Genomic DNA, 14,256 nt, shown 5'->3' with positions numbered 1-14,256 from the left:
CAATTAATATTAATGATTTACAATTTTTTGTTTTTTTCTTTCCTATAGGAAGGAAAGTAATGTAATTTTTTTTTTTTTTTTAGATTAGAATATTTATCAAGTTGTAATCTTGCAAGGCCTTGGGTTCTCATTAAGATTTGCGCTTAAATAATTGACTAGAGAGACCCGTGACGTCCAACACATGCGATATAGAACCTCTGTATTAGAGGTAGGAGGTACTTTATCTGCCTGATGATCTAGGAATACAGTATTTGGTTCCATTGTATAATAGCTGAGGTCGAAATATTTCTTCTTATTCTTTGCCTTCTTCTAGGTCGAAATATTTACCATTGTATAATCTTGGTTTAGAATGTTTGGAATATTGAAACGACTGAGAGCAGAAGTCAATATTTGTAGTCCACCTAGTTAGTTTTGAAGTTAACGCACCTGTATTGTAACCGATAGGTAGCGTGTTCGATTCCTGCTAGGATAACTTTCTTCTATTCCGTGTTTCTTCCGTCTTCAATTGCGGAACGATAAGACCTCCGTTGTTACAGTTCCCTCTATCAAAAGTATGTCGGTACCTATATAAGATGTTTCAAAAATCTTGCAACTTCAAGGGCGTATTACGTATTTTGGGGGGCGATTTCAAACTCTTCCAAATTTCAAGTAGTTTCAAGTCCCTTATTGAACTTTTTCAAGTAACTCCATGACTAAACTTGTGCCTAGCGTAAGTACCTACCCTGTAAGTATATTTCATAGACCAGTGCCTATTGCTACGATAGAGTACCAACGGATCGCATAGTGGCACAAACCATAGCTATTTCTATGATAGATGATAGAGTACCCACTACCCAGTTATGTTATAGTGGCATAGTGCAAGCCGTACGCCATATCATTAGTAGAGTTGTTATGCCTAGGTAGTCCAGGACGGTGATAGTCAAATTCCACCGGTTCTATATGAATTCCTTCAGATCTAAATTGAACCGTATAAAAGGTATTTGAAAATTCCGACAGTTGATTTTCAGACATAAAAAATCTGGTAGAATGACACAGAAACACAATAATTGTATGAAAAAAGAAACTCTCAGACCAGTAAACTCCTGGAATTATCCACTTTTCTGGCGGTATACGATTAGGAAATTTGAAAAAGAGAGTTTCACATTCCAGCAACTTCAAAAGAACATTTAAAAGTGAGCTAAAAAGATTTGAATCTTAAGTCGAACCACAATAGGAAAATTGTTTATCTAATTTTTTGCCTGGTTTTACTATCGGTGGCATTGAATACTGCTCGCTCAGGACACAGTCATTGGTTATCTGTTTAGTGATTGCAAGTACACAACTACTACTGTACTAGCAATCATTGTGAGATACCTACCTGGTGACTGTGTGAGATATTTGCAAAACTTCTAGCGTTATGAAGGCCTAGCACTAGATGCTAACTGATGTCGACATTTTGACCTGGTGCCTACTTGCTGGTCCTACAGATTCGCTGGTTGTCTTCTACTTCTGTTAAATTCAGCAATGGTTGCCACTTGCCAAATCTAGACCTAGACCAAATATTTATTTATCTAAGGCTGGTATTACTGGGCATAAAAAGAAAAATTAGAACTGTTTTCAGCATACTTAGCTTTCGTTTTTCATAAAACCTTAGTAGTTACAGTTCCCTCTATCAAACCTCTTGCTGGGTCTGCTCGAGAACACCAGAATTTAGTACGTAGCCCAAAATTTTGCAATCGGAATCGTATTTTAGTTTTTCGAGGGTGTGCATCGAACCTTCTGTGAAGCAAGCGCATTATCATTAAAACTATTGTTGTTGTAGTAGCCATTGCCCAAGTCAAACGGAATCAAACCCCTTCTGTAGTTGGTAGTCCTCTGCCACATCAATTTTATTGGTTTAAAAAAGCTAACAATGGAATTTAGTACGTAGCCCAAAATTTTGCAATCGGAATCGTATTTTAGTTTTTCGAGGGTGTGCATCGAACCCGGGACCTTCTGTGAAGCAAGCGCGTTACCAGTAAAACTATTGTTGTTGTAGTAGCCATTGCCCAAGTCAAACGGAATCAAATCCCTTCTGTAGTTGGTAGTCCTCTGCCACATCAATTGGTTTTAAAAAGCTAACAATGTGTAACTCAAAATTTTGCAATCGGAATCGTATTTAGTTTTTCGAGGGTGTGCATCGAACCCGGGACCTTCTGTGAAGCAAGCGCATTACCATTAAAACTATTGTTGTTGTAGTAGCCATTGGCCAAGTCAAACGGAATCAAACCCCTTCTGTAGTTGGTAGTCCTCTGCCACATCAATTGGTTTTAAAAAGCTAACAATATCTCGTCTTAGGAATTTTTTAGCCCGTAGTTTATTCGATCGTTATTAGAGAAAATCAGTACCTATGTACCTACCTAATTTGTTTAATATTCAGTTTATATCATTCTTGATTTGATTTTTTTGATTTTACTTTCCCAGGAAATCACACCAAAGGTTAGGGTGCTTGTGATTTATTTGCCACAAACTCCTTTTCTCCCGGAAGCTAAGCGAGTCCTTGGCTTATGAGTAGGTAAATACTGCACTTACTTATCTTACTATGTGTACTTAGTTATATACTTACAAAGTATTGTCCGTGTTGTATGCTACATACAATATACAATGTACTGGCACAAGTTGTGGTTTGATCTGAGAATGTTAATCATCCCCGTATGTTTTTCCTCAATAATATTGGAAAGGCACTCTTTCCCCCTCAGTATTCTGCCCAAGGCACTTGGTATTCAATGCAACGCCTCACTAGATTATGCACTTTCTGTACATATACACAAGTTCATTTCCGCAGGTGTCTATGGCTCAGAATGTCTCGACGGATATGAAGCCCAACATGGTATCAGTGGCGGCCCAACAGGGGATGTTCTATTCCAGCTCCCAAATGGGCCCCGGCACCCCACCTACCCCCTCGGTATCCGACTCTGGGTTCTGCTCGGTCAGCCAATCCCAATCAGTGAACTTCTCCCAGAACGGGATGCGGCATCGAACCCCCGGACCTCAGCATCAGGGACCACCACGACACCCCGGGGTGGATCCCAAACTCCTGCAGCAACAGCAACATTCCATTATGAGATCTCAGGTGAGAACGGAATCTTATGGCTGGTTAGTGGCAAGCTGGCAAGTAAACAGTCCAGCTACCCTACTAAGCATAAATACCCACGTATTCTGAGGACAGTCTAGTTACTTGGAGGGTAGCACGCCTTCCTTTTAAGCGCTAAATCGCGGATTCGATTCCCACCCGGGGCGGATTGTATCCTAAACAGATAAGACTCGTTCTCAGAGCGGTTGGCTTTCTCCTATCCTGTCTTCCTTCTCTGTTCGCTTTCGGGACGATAACACCTCAGCAGTTACAGTTCCCTCTATCAAACCTCTTGAGAGAGAGAGAGAGAGAGAGAGAGAAACCATCAGTTTCAGCACTTTCAGCACAACAACTCTGTCAACGATATGTATGTCGTACGACTTGTCACCCCTAAAAAAAGCTCTCGTATTTCAGTATACTAACTTTGGACTTTCTCTCCGTTTATTCCAGCTTCTACAGCAACAACAACAGCAAGGCCCTCCTGGTCAGCAAGTATCACAACCCCGCCCCCCTCCCCCTGAGTACAAACTAAACCCCCTCCAGAATATGATGCCCCCCCATCTTCAGAACGTACTCATGCAACAGCAGAGGTTCAGCACGGTACCTCCACACCAGAGACCTCGCCCCATGCAACAACCCATGCCCCCTTCAGGTAATTAACACAGACTTGAAATTTGGTATGTAGCTTTCAAATGTGACAAGGATGCGACACGAAACTTTTGGTTAAGACCGGTGTAACGCTTGGCGGCATTTTACTGCTTTTTGGCGGTTTTCGGTGTAATTTAACAATATCTCGGGAACGGTATAAGCTAGAGACTTGAAATTTGGTATGTAGTTCACAAATGTGACAAGGATGCAACACAAAACAATACCGATTTTCTCTAATCACGATCGAATAAACTACGGGCTAAAAAATTCCCGGAGGGACGGGCCCAGCTTGTTTACTCCTAATTAAGAATAACCACCCAATCAAGGCTCAGTAAAAGGATGCAGCTTGCTACTGTTGTTGTAATGAGACTCTACAACTCTGCTACCAATGATTGTCCTATCTTGACCTTCCGAATAAAATGGTTTTCTCACCCAATGAGTTTACTCAATCGATCTTCTCGTCTCTAATTGAGAGAGGTGCATGTATTGTGCGAAATCATTACAAGGTCTAACCAAGCGAGGATGTTCTTGCAAAACGGACTCGAAATTCAACATGAACTAAACTTTGTTCTCATGGAACAATTATCGAGTAACAAGACCAACAAGTCCCAATCTTCTAATTACGAGTATGTTTTGAACTACGAGCCACGGGCAGCTACCAGCTACTGTAATCCGTGTAAGTTTCAACATTGAAGAGCTATGTTCAGCTTAGAGGTGCATGCCTTGTGAGCGCCTCTGCCTTGTGAGTGCTAAGTCCCTAGTTTGATTCCCGCCCGGGGCGAAATTTCGGGACGAAAAGACCTCCCATGTTACAGTTCCCTCTATCAAAAGTCTTTACAAAAATGACGGAACATGGATTAAAATTCAGACTTCCATTTCACACCCATACAGTCACAGAAAAATGGACTTCATTTTCCTTCTCCCATGTTGTTGTTTACCGCGCGGTGCTCGTGTGTTTTGTCGAATCGATTACGTAGAACGGAGGCACCATTGCACATTACTTGCACATTAACATGTTCCATTCTTTTGTTGTGTGAATTTTTATTACGTGCAACACACACACACATCAGTGTCGTAGTTGGCCTCCTAATATAACCCCTACCGAGGCCCTGACACCATCGGCCGAGTGGAGGCATATGATGGCCCAACAGCAAGCCCAGCAGGGTGGTCCTAATGCCGGGTATAGAGGAGGACCTGCTAGCTTTCAGCAAATGCAAGGTAAGTCATGTGAGAGTCTGGTTTGGAGTGCTGAGGGTTTGACATCGCTTAGGCCCGCCACTCTCTATCAGGTAGCCCTGAACAGGTCCGCCTGTCAGGTCTACCTGATAATGTGTGTGCTCATCAGATATCAGGTAGACCTGATCAGGTGTATCTCTCAGGTCTACCTGATAGCGAGTGACTGGCCTTACGGAACAGTCCATATAGATTTCATTTTGAAAGCAGACCATTGGAAGCAGACAGATATTTAATTGGTAGATTGCGGGTTCGATTCCCGCCCGAGGTGAATTTTATCCTGCACGGATAATGTTCGTTCTCGGAATGGCTGTCTTCCTTCTCTCTTCGATTTCGGGACGATAAGATCCAGCATTTACTGTTCCCTCTATCAAACCTGTTTGGAAAAAAAAAACTTTAGTAAGTATACAGTGACCTCTCGAAAAAATTGACAACTAAGCTTTTTGAAAGCAGACCATTGGAAGCAGACAGATATTTAATTGTTAGATTGCGGGTTCGATTCCCGCCCGAGGTGAATTTTATCCTGCACGTATAATGTTCGTTCTCGGAATGGCTGTCTTTCTTTTCTCTTCGATTTCGGGACGATAAGATCCAGCAGTTACTCTTCCCTCTATCAAACCTGTTTGGAAAAAAAAAACTTTAGGAAGTATACAGTGACCTCTCGAAAAAATTAAGAACTAAGCTCAAATGAAATGTCCTTTGTTTCCTTCAGGTGTAATGTACAACTCGGGTGGCAACCCAGGAATGCAACTGTCTTCCATGCAAATGCAACAACTTCCCACGAGTAGATCCAACAACAGTAGTCTCCCTAGTATGCATCATCAGAGTATGAACATGCAACATTCTACATCACAGGTAAGTAACGTAAATTTCCCCCAATATATTGTTTCATTACAAATTTTCATCAGTAAACAGTTTCTTTAAAATAAATTGATCCCAAGGACAAGTTAAACTTGACCTTTGACAAGGGAAGTGTGCCTAGAGGCATGTTATGTGTTACAAATGTTACAATCCACTCGACCATGACACATTAAAGTTTTGGAAAACTCGAAGACTTCCGAATAAATGAAATCCTTGAGGACAAACTTGAAAATCCTGAGATAGACGCAATGAACCTTAGGAGGATCACATATCCAGGTGGACATTTTTACAAGTTTTGGTGAAATAATTTCCGAACGGTTTCTCCTATTTAGATGAAATTTGGCAAAAAAATATTCAAAACATGTTGAACCCTTTTAAGAACAGGGTGGTCCAGCGTTACCTGACGGTTTTTAAAATGATGTTACACGTTCAATTTTCAAGATTAAAGATTGTTAAATGTCCCTTTGGAAATCCAAGATGGCGTGCCATCGGAATCGCTTCTGGTTCCGAAAGTTTCCCGAAATTAAAATACACCGAAGATTTTTGTTGTAGATCTCAACCTAACTGTTTCTGTATATCTCCTCTCTTCCAGATGAATCTCAACCTTCAAATGTCGCAACAGTCGAGCATGAACAATGAATATTTATCAAGTTGTAATCTTGCAAGGCCTTGGGTTCTCATTAAGATTTGCGCTTAAATAATTGACTAGAGAGACCCGTGACGTCTAACACATGCGATATAGAACCTCTGTATTAGAGGTAGGAGGTACTTTATCTGCCTGATGATCTAGGAACACAGTATTTGGTTCCATTGTATAATAGCTGAGGTCGAAATATTTCTTCTTATTCTTTGCCTTCTTCTAGGTCGAAATGTTTACCATTGTATAATCTTGGTTTAGAATGTTTGGAATATTGAAACGACTGTGAGCAGAAGTCATTTTTGAAGCCCGCCTAGTTAGCTTTGATTGATGATCTAGGAATACAGTATTTGGTTCCATTGTATAATAGCTGAGGTCGAAATATTTCTTCTTGTTCTTCGCCTTCTTCTAGGTCGAAATATTTACCATTGTATAATCTTGGTTTAGAATGTTTGGAATATTGAAACGACTGTGAGCAGAAGTCAATATTGTAGTCCACCTAGTTAGCTTTGAGGGTAGCGCGCCTGTCTTGTAACTGATGGGTCGCGAGTTCGATTCTTGCTAGACTGACTTTTCCATTCTGTCCTAATTTCGTCTTCGATTGCGGGACGATAAGACCTCCATTGTTACAGTTCCCTCTATCAAAAGTATTGTAGGTACCTATACAGGATGTTTCAAAAATCTTGCAACTTCAAGGGCGTATTACGTATTTTGGGGGGCGATTTCAAACTCTTCCAAATTTCAAGTAGTTTCAAGTCCCTTAAAATCTTTTTCAAGTCCCTCATTAACTCCATGACTAAACTTGTGCCTAGCGTAAGTACCTACCCTGTAAGTAAACTGATGGGTCGCGAGTTCGATTCTTGCTAGACTGACTTTTCCATTCTGTCCTAATTTCGTCTTCGATTGCGGGACGATAAGACCTCCGTTGTTACAGTTCCCTCTATCAAAAGTATTGTCGGTACCTATACAAGATGTTTCAAAAATCTTGCAACTTCAAGGGCGTATTACGTATTTTGGGGGGCGATTTCAAACTCTTCCAAATTTCAAGTAGTTTCAAGTCCCTTAAAAACCTTTTCAAGTCCCTCATTAACTCCATGACTAAACTTGTGCCTAGCGTAAGTACCTACCCTGTAAGTATATTTCATAGCCTAGTGCCTATTGCTACGATAGAGTACCAACAGATCGGATCGCATAGTGGCACAAACCATAGCTATTTCTATGATAGATGATAGAGTACCCACTACCCAGTTATGTTATAGTGGCATAGTGCAAGCCGTACGCCATATCGTTAGTAGAGTTGTTATGCCTAGGTAGTCCAGGACGGTGATAGTCAAATTCCACCGATTTTATATGAATTCCTTCAGATCTGAATTGAACCGTATAAAAGGTATTTTAAAATTCCGACAGTTGATTTTCAGACATAAAAAATCTGGTAGGATGACACAGATTGAGTTACCACGGTAACACAATTGTATGAAAAAAGAAACTCACAGACCAGTAAACTCCTGGAATTATCCACTTTTCTAGCGGTATACGATTAGGAAATTTGAAAAAGAGAGTTTCACATTCCAGCAACTTCAAAAGGACATTTAAAAGTGAGCTAAAAAGATTTGATTCTTAAGTCGAACCACAATAGGAAAAATTGTTTATCTAATTTATTGCCTGCCCTTCAACTCTGCCACCGGACGCAACCCGCAACAACCATCTAACCCTTCAAGCACTGCCAATAGTCAACAGGGTCATCCAGGCTCCATAGGGAACCAGAACCCTATGGGTAATCAACAAGCCAATCCTATGGGAGGTCAGAACCCTATGGGTCAAGGCCAAAACCCTATGGGACAAAGTCAGAATTCCATGGGACAGGGTCAAAATTCCATGGGACAAGGTCAAAACCCTATGGGACAAAGTCAAAACCCTATGGGACAAAGTATGCCTAGGTAGTCCAGGACGGTGATAGTCAAATTCCACCGATTCTATATGAATTCCTTCAGATCTAAATTGAACCGTATAAAAGGTATTTTAAAATTTCGACAGTTGATTTTCAGACATAAAAAATCTGGTAGGATGACACAGATTGGGTTACCAAGGTAACACAATTGTATGAAAAAAGAAACTCATATGCCTAGGTAGTCCAGGACGGTGATAGTCAAATTCCACCGATTCTATATGAATTCCTTCAGATCTAAATTGAACCGTATAAAAGGTGTTTGAAAATTCCGACAGTTGATTTTCAGACATAAAAAATCTGGTAGGATGACACAGATTGAGTTACCAAGGTAACACAATTGTATGAAAAAAGAAACTCACAGACCAGTAAACTCCTGGAATTATCCATTTTTCTGGCGGTATACGATTAGGAAATTTGAAAAAGAGAGTTTCACATTCCAGCAACTTCAAAAGAACATTTAAAAGTGAGCTAGCCTTCAACTCTGCCACCGGACGCAACCCGCAACAACCATCTAACCCTTCAAGCACTGCCAATAGTCAACAGGGTCATCCAGGCTCCATGGGGAACCAGAACACTATGGGTAATCAATCCAACCCTATGGGTAATCAACAAGCCAATCCTATGGGAGGTCAGAACCCTATGGGCCAAGGTCAAAATCCTATGGGTCAAGGCCAAAACCCTATGGGACAAAGTCAGAATTCCATGGGACAGGGTCAAAATTCCATGGGACAGGGTCAAAATTCCATGGGACAGAATCAAAACCCTATGGGACAAAGTCAAAACCCTATGGGACAGAATCAAAACCCTATGGGACAGAATCAAAACCCTATGGGACAAAATCAAAATCCTATGGGACAAAGTCAGATGAGTCAGCAAATGAATCACATGAGTAGCTTCGCCTATCAGCAACACACGGGCAACCAGTTTGGCCAACATCATATGCAGCAGCAAACATATATATCCCAGCAGCAGCAGCAGCAAGTCAGTACACCGTGTTCAGTCAGCAGCGGACTCAATGGTTTACACAACTACTACTGTACTAGCAATCATTGTGAGATACCTACCTGGTGACTGTGTGAGATATTTGCAAAACTTCTAGCGTTATGAAGATGGCCAACATCATATGCAGCAGCAAACATATATATCCCAGCAGCAGCAAGTCAACACACCATGTTCAGTCAGCAGCGGACTCAATGGTCTGCCATCTGATTTCAATCTGGATTTCCTAGACAGTCATGTGACTGGGGGAGATTCCAGTTTCAATGATCAGGACATATTGAGGTCACTCGAGTCAGGAGCTTCGTTCAATCTGCAGGATATACTTTAAGATATTGTTGATAGGATGAGCAGGGTTTGTCCCAAAACTGTATTCGAAATGCATAAAATAATAAGACTCTTCAGTAGAAGGTAACCACTGGACGAGGTTTGTGTGGTCAAAGTCTCAAATGAAAAGGAGCTTCGTTCAATCTGCAGGATATACTTTAAGATATTGTTGATAGGATGAGCAGGGTTTGTCCCAAAACTGTATTCGAAATGCATGAAATAATAAGACTCTTCAGTAGAAGGTAACCACTAGACGAGGTTTGTGTGGTCAAAGTCTCAAATGAAGGAAGATAAAATTCCATGCCTCGGTTGGAATTGAACCCACACCCTCCTGTTCACAGGCGTCTTGATTACTAAGGTAATGAAGATTATTATTCAATTGAATCCGGGCTACTCATTTTATCTGCAAGAAATGCAACAGCCCATAGGGATTCAATAAGAAAATTTGCTGCAAATTTGATTTTCTGAGTACACTCAAAAGGCTTTTACCCAGCCACTTGTGGATAACTGACACATTCCATTTGTTATTTTCTTAATCCATGACCTTTTATATCGACTCTTTTCTTCTCTTTGTTTTTCAACCATGTTCTCATAATGTTACTGACAACTGTTTTGGTACCTAGCTTCCTAGGCTAAAATTAAAATGACAAAGATTTATCTGATCAAAGATTTATTGGTGTTCACTAGTATGTATTGGGTAATTAGACTTACTTTATCATGGACTGGACAGTCGTTGCTGTGTTAAAAGTCCAAGAAGTATGTTTTAGTAATGTACGAATCTTTTCCGGTCATCTCTGCAGATATATTGGTTGAAGAATACACGCGTTTTGTCGAATCGATTACGTAGAACGGAGGCACCATTGCACATTACTTGCACATTAACATGTTCCATTCTTTTGTTGTGTGAATTTTAATTACGTGCAACACACACACATCAGTGTCGTAGTAACCTTATGATGACATCAGTCAGTGCGGGAGTAACTCTGTGGTGAGAGGGGTAGACCCCCAGGACCTTGAGGTTTTGAGTTCCCTTCACTTTTGATACTTTGCATTAAACATTTAGATATTTTTTTGGTGAATTTTGAAGACCAGGCCAAAATTTGTGAGCCGCCCCCCTCCCTTCCCTAAATACGGTAGTGCTTATACATATGTAGTTGTAGATCATGATGAATTACGAATTACACGTCACGACAATACGAATTACAAAAACATATATTTCCCCGGTATCACTGCTAGCTTTCAGCAAATGCAAGGTAAGTCATGTGAGAGTCTGGTTTGGAGTGCTGAGGGTTTGACATCGCTTAGGCCCGCCACTCTATCAGGTAGCCCTGATCAGGTCCGCTTGTCAGGTCTACCTGATAGTGTGTGTGCTCGTCGCGTATCAGGTAGACCTGACAGTTGCGGGGTGGATCCCAAACTCCTGCAGCAACAGCAACATTCCATTATGAGATCTCAGGTAAGAACGGGATCTTATGGCTGGTTAGTGGCAAGTAAACAGTCCAGCTACCCTACTAAGCATAAATGCCCACGTATTCTGAGGACAGTCTAGTTGCTTGGAGGGTAGCACGCCTTCTTTTTAAGCGCTAAATCGCGGATTCGATTCTCACCGGGGGCGGATTGTATCCTGAACAGATAAGACTCGTTCTCAGAGCGGTTGTCTTTCTCCTATCCTGTCTTCCTTCTCTGTTCGCTTTCGGGACGATAACACCTCGGCAGTTACAGTTCCCTCTATCAAACCTCTTGAGAGAGAGAGAGAGAGAGAAACCATCAGTTTCAGCACTTTCAGCACAACTCTGTCAACGATATGTCGTACGACTTGTCACCCCTCAAAAAAGCTCTCGTATTTTACGGGGTTCAGCACTTGACAGAAGAACCCCTTCTTCGGCTCAAACCTGAAATGGAGAAGAATTACAAGTCAGACACGGTTGGTCTCAGTGGTAACGCGCTTGCTTGCCATGCAGAAGGTCCCGGGTTCGAATCCCACCATCGACAAAAATTTGTACTGGACTGGGGTATGACGTACGAACGTCATAGAGACGTTACAGTTCTAATTTTTGTGCAACTTCCAGGAGATCAAAGCTGTTGTCCCCCGGAACTTATTCCGCGCTGATTTTTCCCAGTTTTAGTTCTTATTCCGTGAAATTTTGCACGAAATCATCACACCAGTATTTACATACATAGTCCCCCGGAACTTATTCCGCGCTGATTTTTCCCAGTTTTAGTTCTTATTCCGTGAAATTTTGCACGAAATCATCACACCAGTATTTATTACTAGGCAATAGCCTAGGAAAGTTCTGATTTATCCTTACACAAAGCTCTTGTTTCCCGAAACTTATTCCCGGCTGATGTTGCTCAGTTTTAGTTTTGTTTCCATGAAATTTCCAGTTAATGAGCTGTTGTATTCCCGGCTGATGTTGCTCAGTTTTAGTTTTGTTTCCATGAAATTTCCAGTTAATGACACCATTGCCTAGGGAAGTTCTTATTTATTTGACACCAAGTTTATTCCTGGTTTTCAGAACTTATTCCTGTTTAATTCTCCTTAGTTTGAGTTCTTATTTCTGTGCAATTTCCAGGAAATCACACCAAAGGTTAGGGTGCTTGTGATTTATTTGCCACAAACTCCTTTTCTCCCGGAAGCTAAGCGAGTCCTTGGCTTACGAGTAGGTAAATACTGCACTTACTTATCTTACTGTGTGTACTTAGTTATATACTTACAAAGTATTGTCCGTGTTGTATGCTACACACAATATACAATGTACTGGCACAAGATGTGGTTTGATCTGAGAATGTTAATCATCCCCCTATGTTTTTCCTCAATAATATTGGAAAGGTATAAACTACGGGCTAAAAAATTCCCGGAGGGACGGGCCCAGCTTGTTTACTCCTAATTAAGAATAACCACCCAATCAAGGCTCAGTAAAAGGATGCAGCTTGCTACTGTTGTTGTAATGAGACTCTACAACTCTGCTACCAATGATTGTCCTATCTTGACCTTCCGAATAAAATGGTTTTCTCACCCAATGAGTTTACTCAATCGATCTTCTCGTCTCTAATTGAGAGAGGTGCATGTATTGTGCGAAATCATTACAAGGTCTAACCAAGCGAGGATGTTCTTGCAAAACGGACTCGAAATTCAACATAAACTAAACTTTGTTCTCATGGAACAATTATCGAGTAACAAGACTAACAAGTCCTAATCTTCTAATTACGAGTATGTTTTGACCTACGAGCCACGGGCAGCTACCAGCTACTGTAATCCGTGTAAGTTTCAACATTGAAGAGCTATGTTCAGCTTAGAGGGTAGCGCCTCTGCCTTGTGAGCGCTAAGTCCCTAGTTTGATTCCCGCCGGGGGTGAAATTTCGGGACGATAAGACCTCCCATGTTACAGTTCCCTCTATCAAAATTCTTTACAAAAATGACGGAACATGGATTAAAATTCAGACTTCCATTTCACACCCATACAGTCACAGAAAAATGGACTTCATTTTCCTTCTCCCATGTTGTTGTTTACCGCGCGGTGCTCGTGTGTTTTGTCGAATCGATTACGTAGAACGGAGGCACCATTGCACATTACTTGCACATTAACATGTTCCATTCTTTTGTTGTGTGAATTTTTATTACGTGCAACACACACACACATCAGTGTCGTAGTTACCTTATGATGACATCAGTCAGTGCGGGAGTAACTCTGTGGTGAGAGGGGTAGACCCCCAGGACCTTGAGGTTTTGAGTTCCCTTCACTATTGATACTTTGCATGAAACATTTAGATATTTTTTAGTGAATTTTGAAGACCAGGCCAAAATTTGTGCCCCCCCCCCAAATACGGTAGTGCTTATTCATATTATGTAGTTGTAGATCATGATGAATTACGTATTACAAAAACATATATTTCCCCGGTATCAGTCGGCTAGACCTGTGGAATATTGTGCTCCCAGTGTGTTTTTCATGTTTACCGTTGGAAAATTCCAACGTTAGAGAATATTGTCAACATGATCAACATTAGGTCACTAGGTGTTCTACGAGCCGCGACAATACTGCCGCCATTCTTTGTGAGGTGTGACATTTCCGCGGCAAAGCTGCGGTTTGTTTGAAATTGATTTGGCCTGCTTTCGCCACGGCACGGCCAGAGTTGGGGAAAAAAAGATTTGATAGAATTAGTAAAAGGAGGCTCTTAGTAGAGCTGACTGGGAAAGGCTGACTAAAAACACCGACTCCGTATATAAACGGGAAACTTTGTCTTAGAACAGTCTTATCTTCATTTTTGTCCTCCTTCTTCGATAACTTCGATTTCGGGACGACCTACCTACCTCCTTCCAATTCCCTCTGCCACACCTTTTTCAACAGAAGAAAAAGGAGGCCTTTAGTAATGCTGTGATATCCACAAAAAACGTCAAGAGGCTCTCAGCTTCACCACAATGAATATTAATGATTTACAATTTGTTTTTTTGTTTTTTTTTTTTTTTTTTTTTTTTTTTTTTTTTTTTTTTTTTTTTTTTTTTTTTTTTTTTTTTAT

General features: G+C 41.0%; 2 protein-coding genes across 2 annotated transcripts in view; both read left to right on the top strand.

Moving 5' to 3' along the window:
* Positions 1-4,432, top strand: part of LOC108253618 (neurogenic protein mastermind-like) — a gene marked incomplete at its 5' end in the record, with an annotated part of 28,059 nt that extends 23,627 nt beyond the window's left edge. The window contains 3 exons of the mRNA XM_017447934.2: positions 2,804-3,091; positions 3,542-3,743; positions 4,215-4,432. Coding sequence (XP_017303423.2) covers positions 2,804-3,091; positions 3,542-3,743; positions 4,215-4,432 — 708 coding nt within the window. The remainder of the gene's footprint in view (positions 1-2,803; positions 3,092-3,541; positions 3,744-4,214) is intronic.
* Positions 4,433-4,825: 393 nt separating this feature from the next.
* Positions 4,826-10,286, top strand: LOC103518778. Its single transcript, XM_026830207.1, has 7 exons — positions 4,826-4,957; positions 5,685-5,827; positions 6,426-6,499; positions 8,093-8,271; positions 9,047-9,352; positions 9,537-9,727; positions 9,886-10,286. The coding sequence occupies exons 1-7, from the start codon at positions 4,876-4,878 to the stop codon at positions 9,901-9,903; spliced, it is 993 nt and encodes a 330-aa protein (XP_026686008.1). The 5' UTR covers positions 4,826-4,875; the 3' UTR covers positions 9,904-10,286.
* The last annotated feature ends 3,970 nt before the right edge of the window (positions 10,287-14,256 follow it).

The sequence above is a fragment of the Diaphorina citri genome, unplaced genomic scaffold (genome assembly GCF_000475195.1).
Source record: "Diaphorina citri unplaced genomic scaffold, Diaci psyllid genome assembly version 1.1 scaffold62, whole genome shotgun sequence".
Classification (NCBI taxonomy): Eukaryota; Metazoa; Arthropoda; class Insecta; order Hemiptera; family Psyllidae; genus Diaphorina; species Diaphorina citri.
Note: the sequence above shows the minus strand (reverse complement) of the source record. Positions and strands in the feature narration are given on the sequence as shown.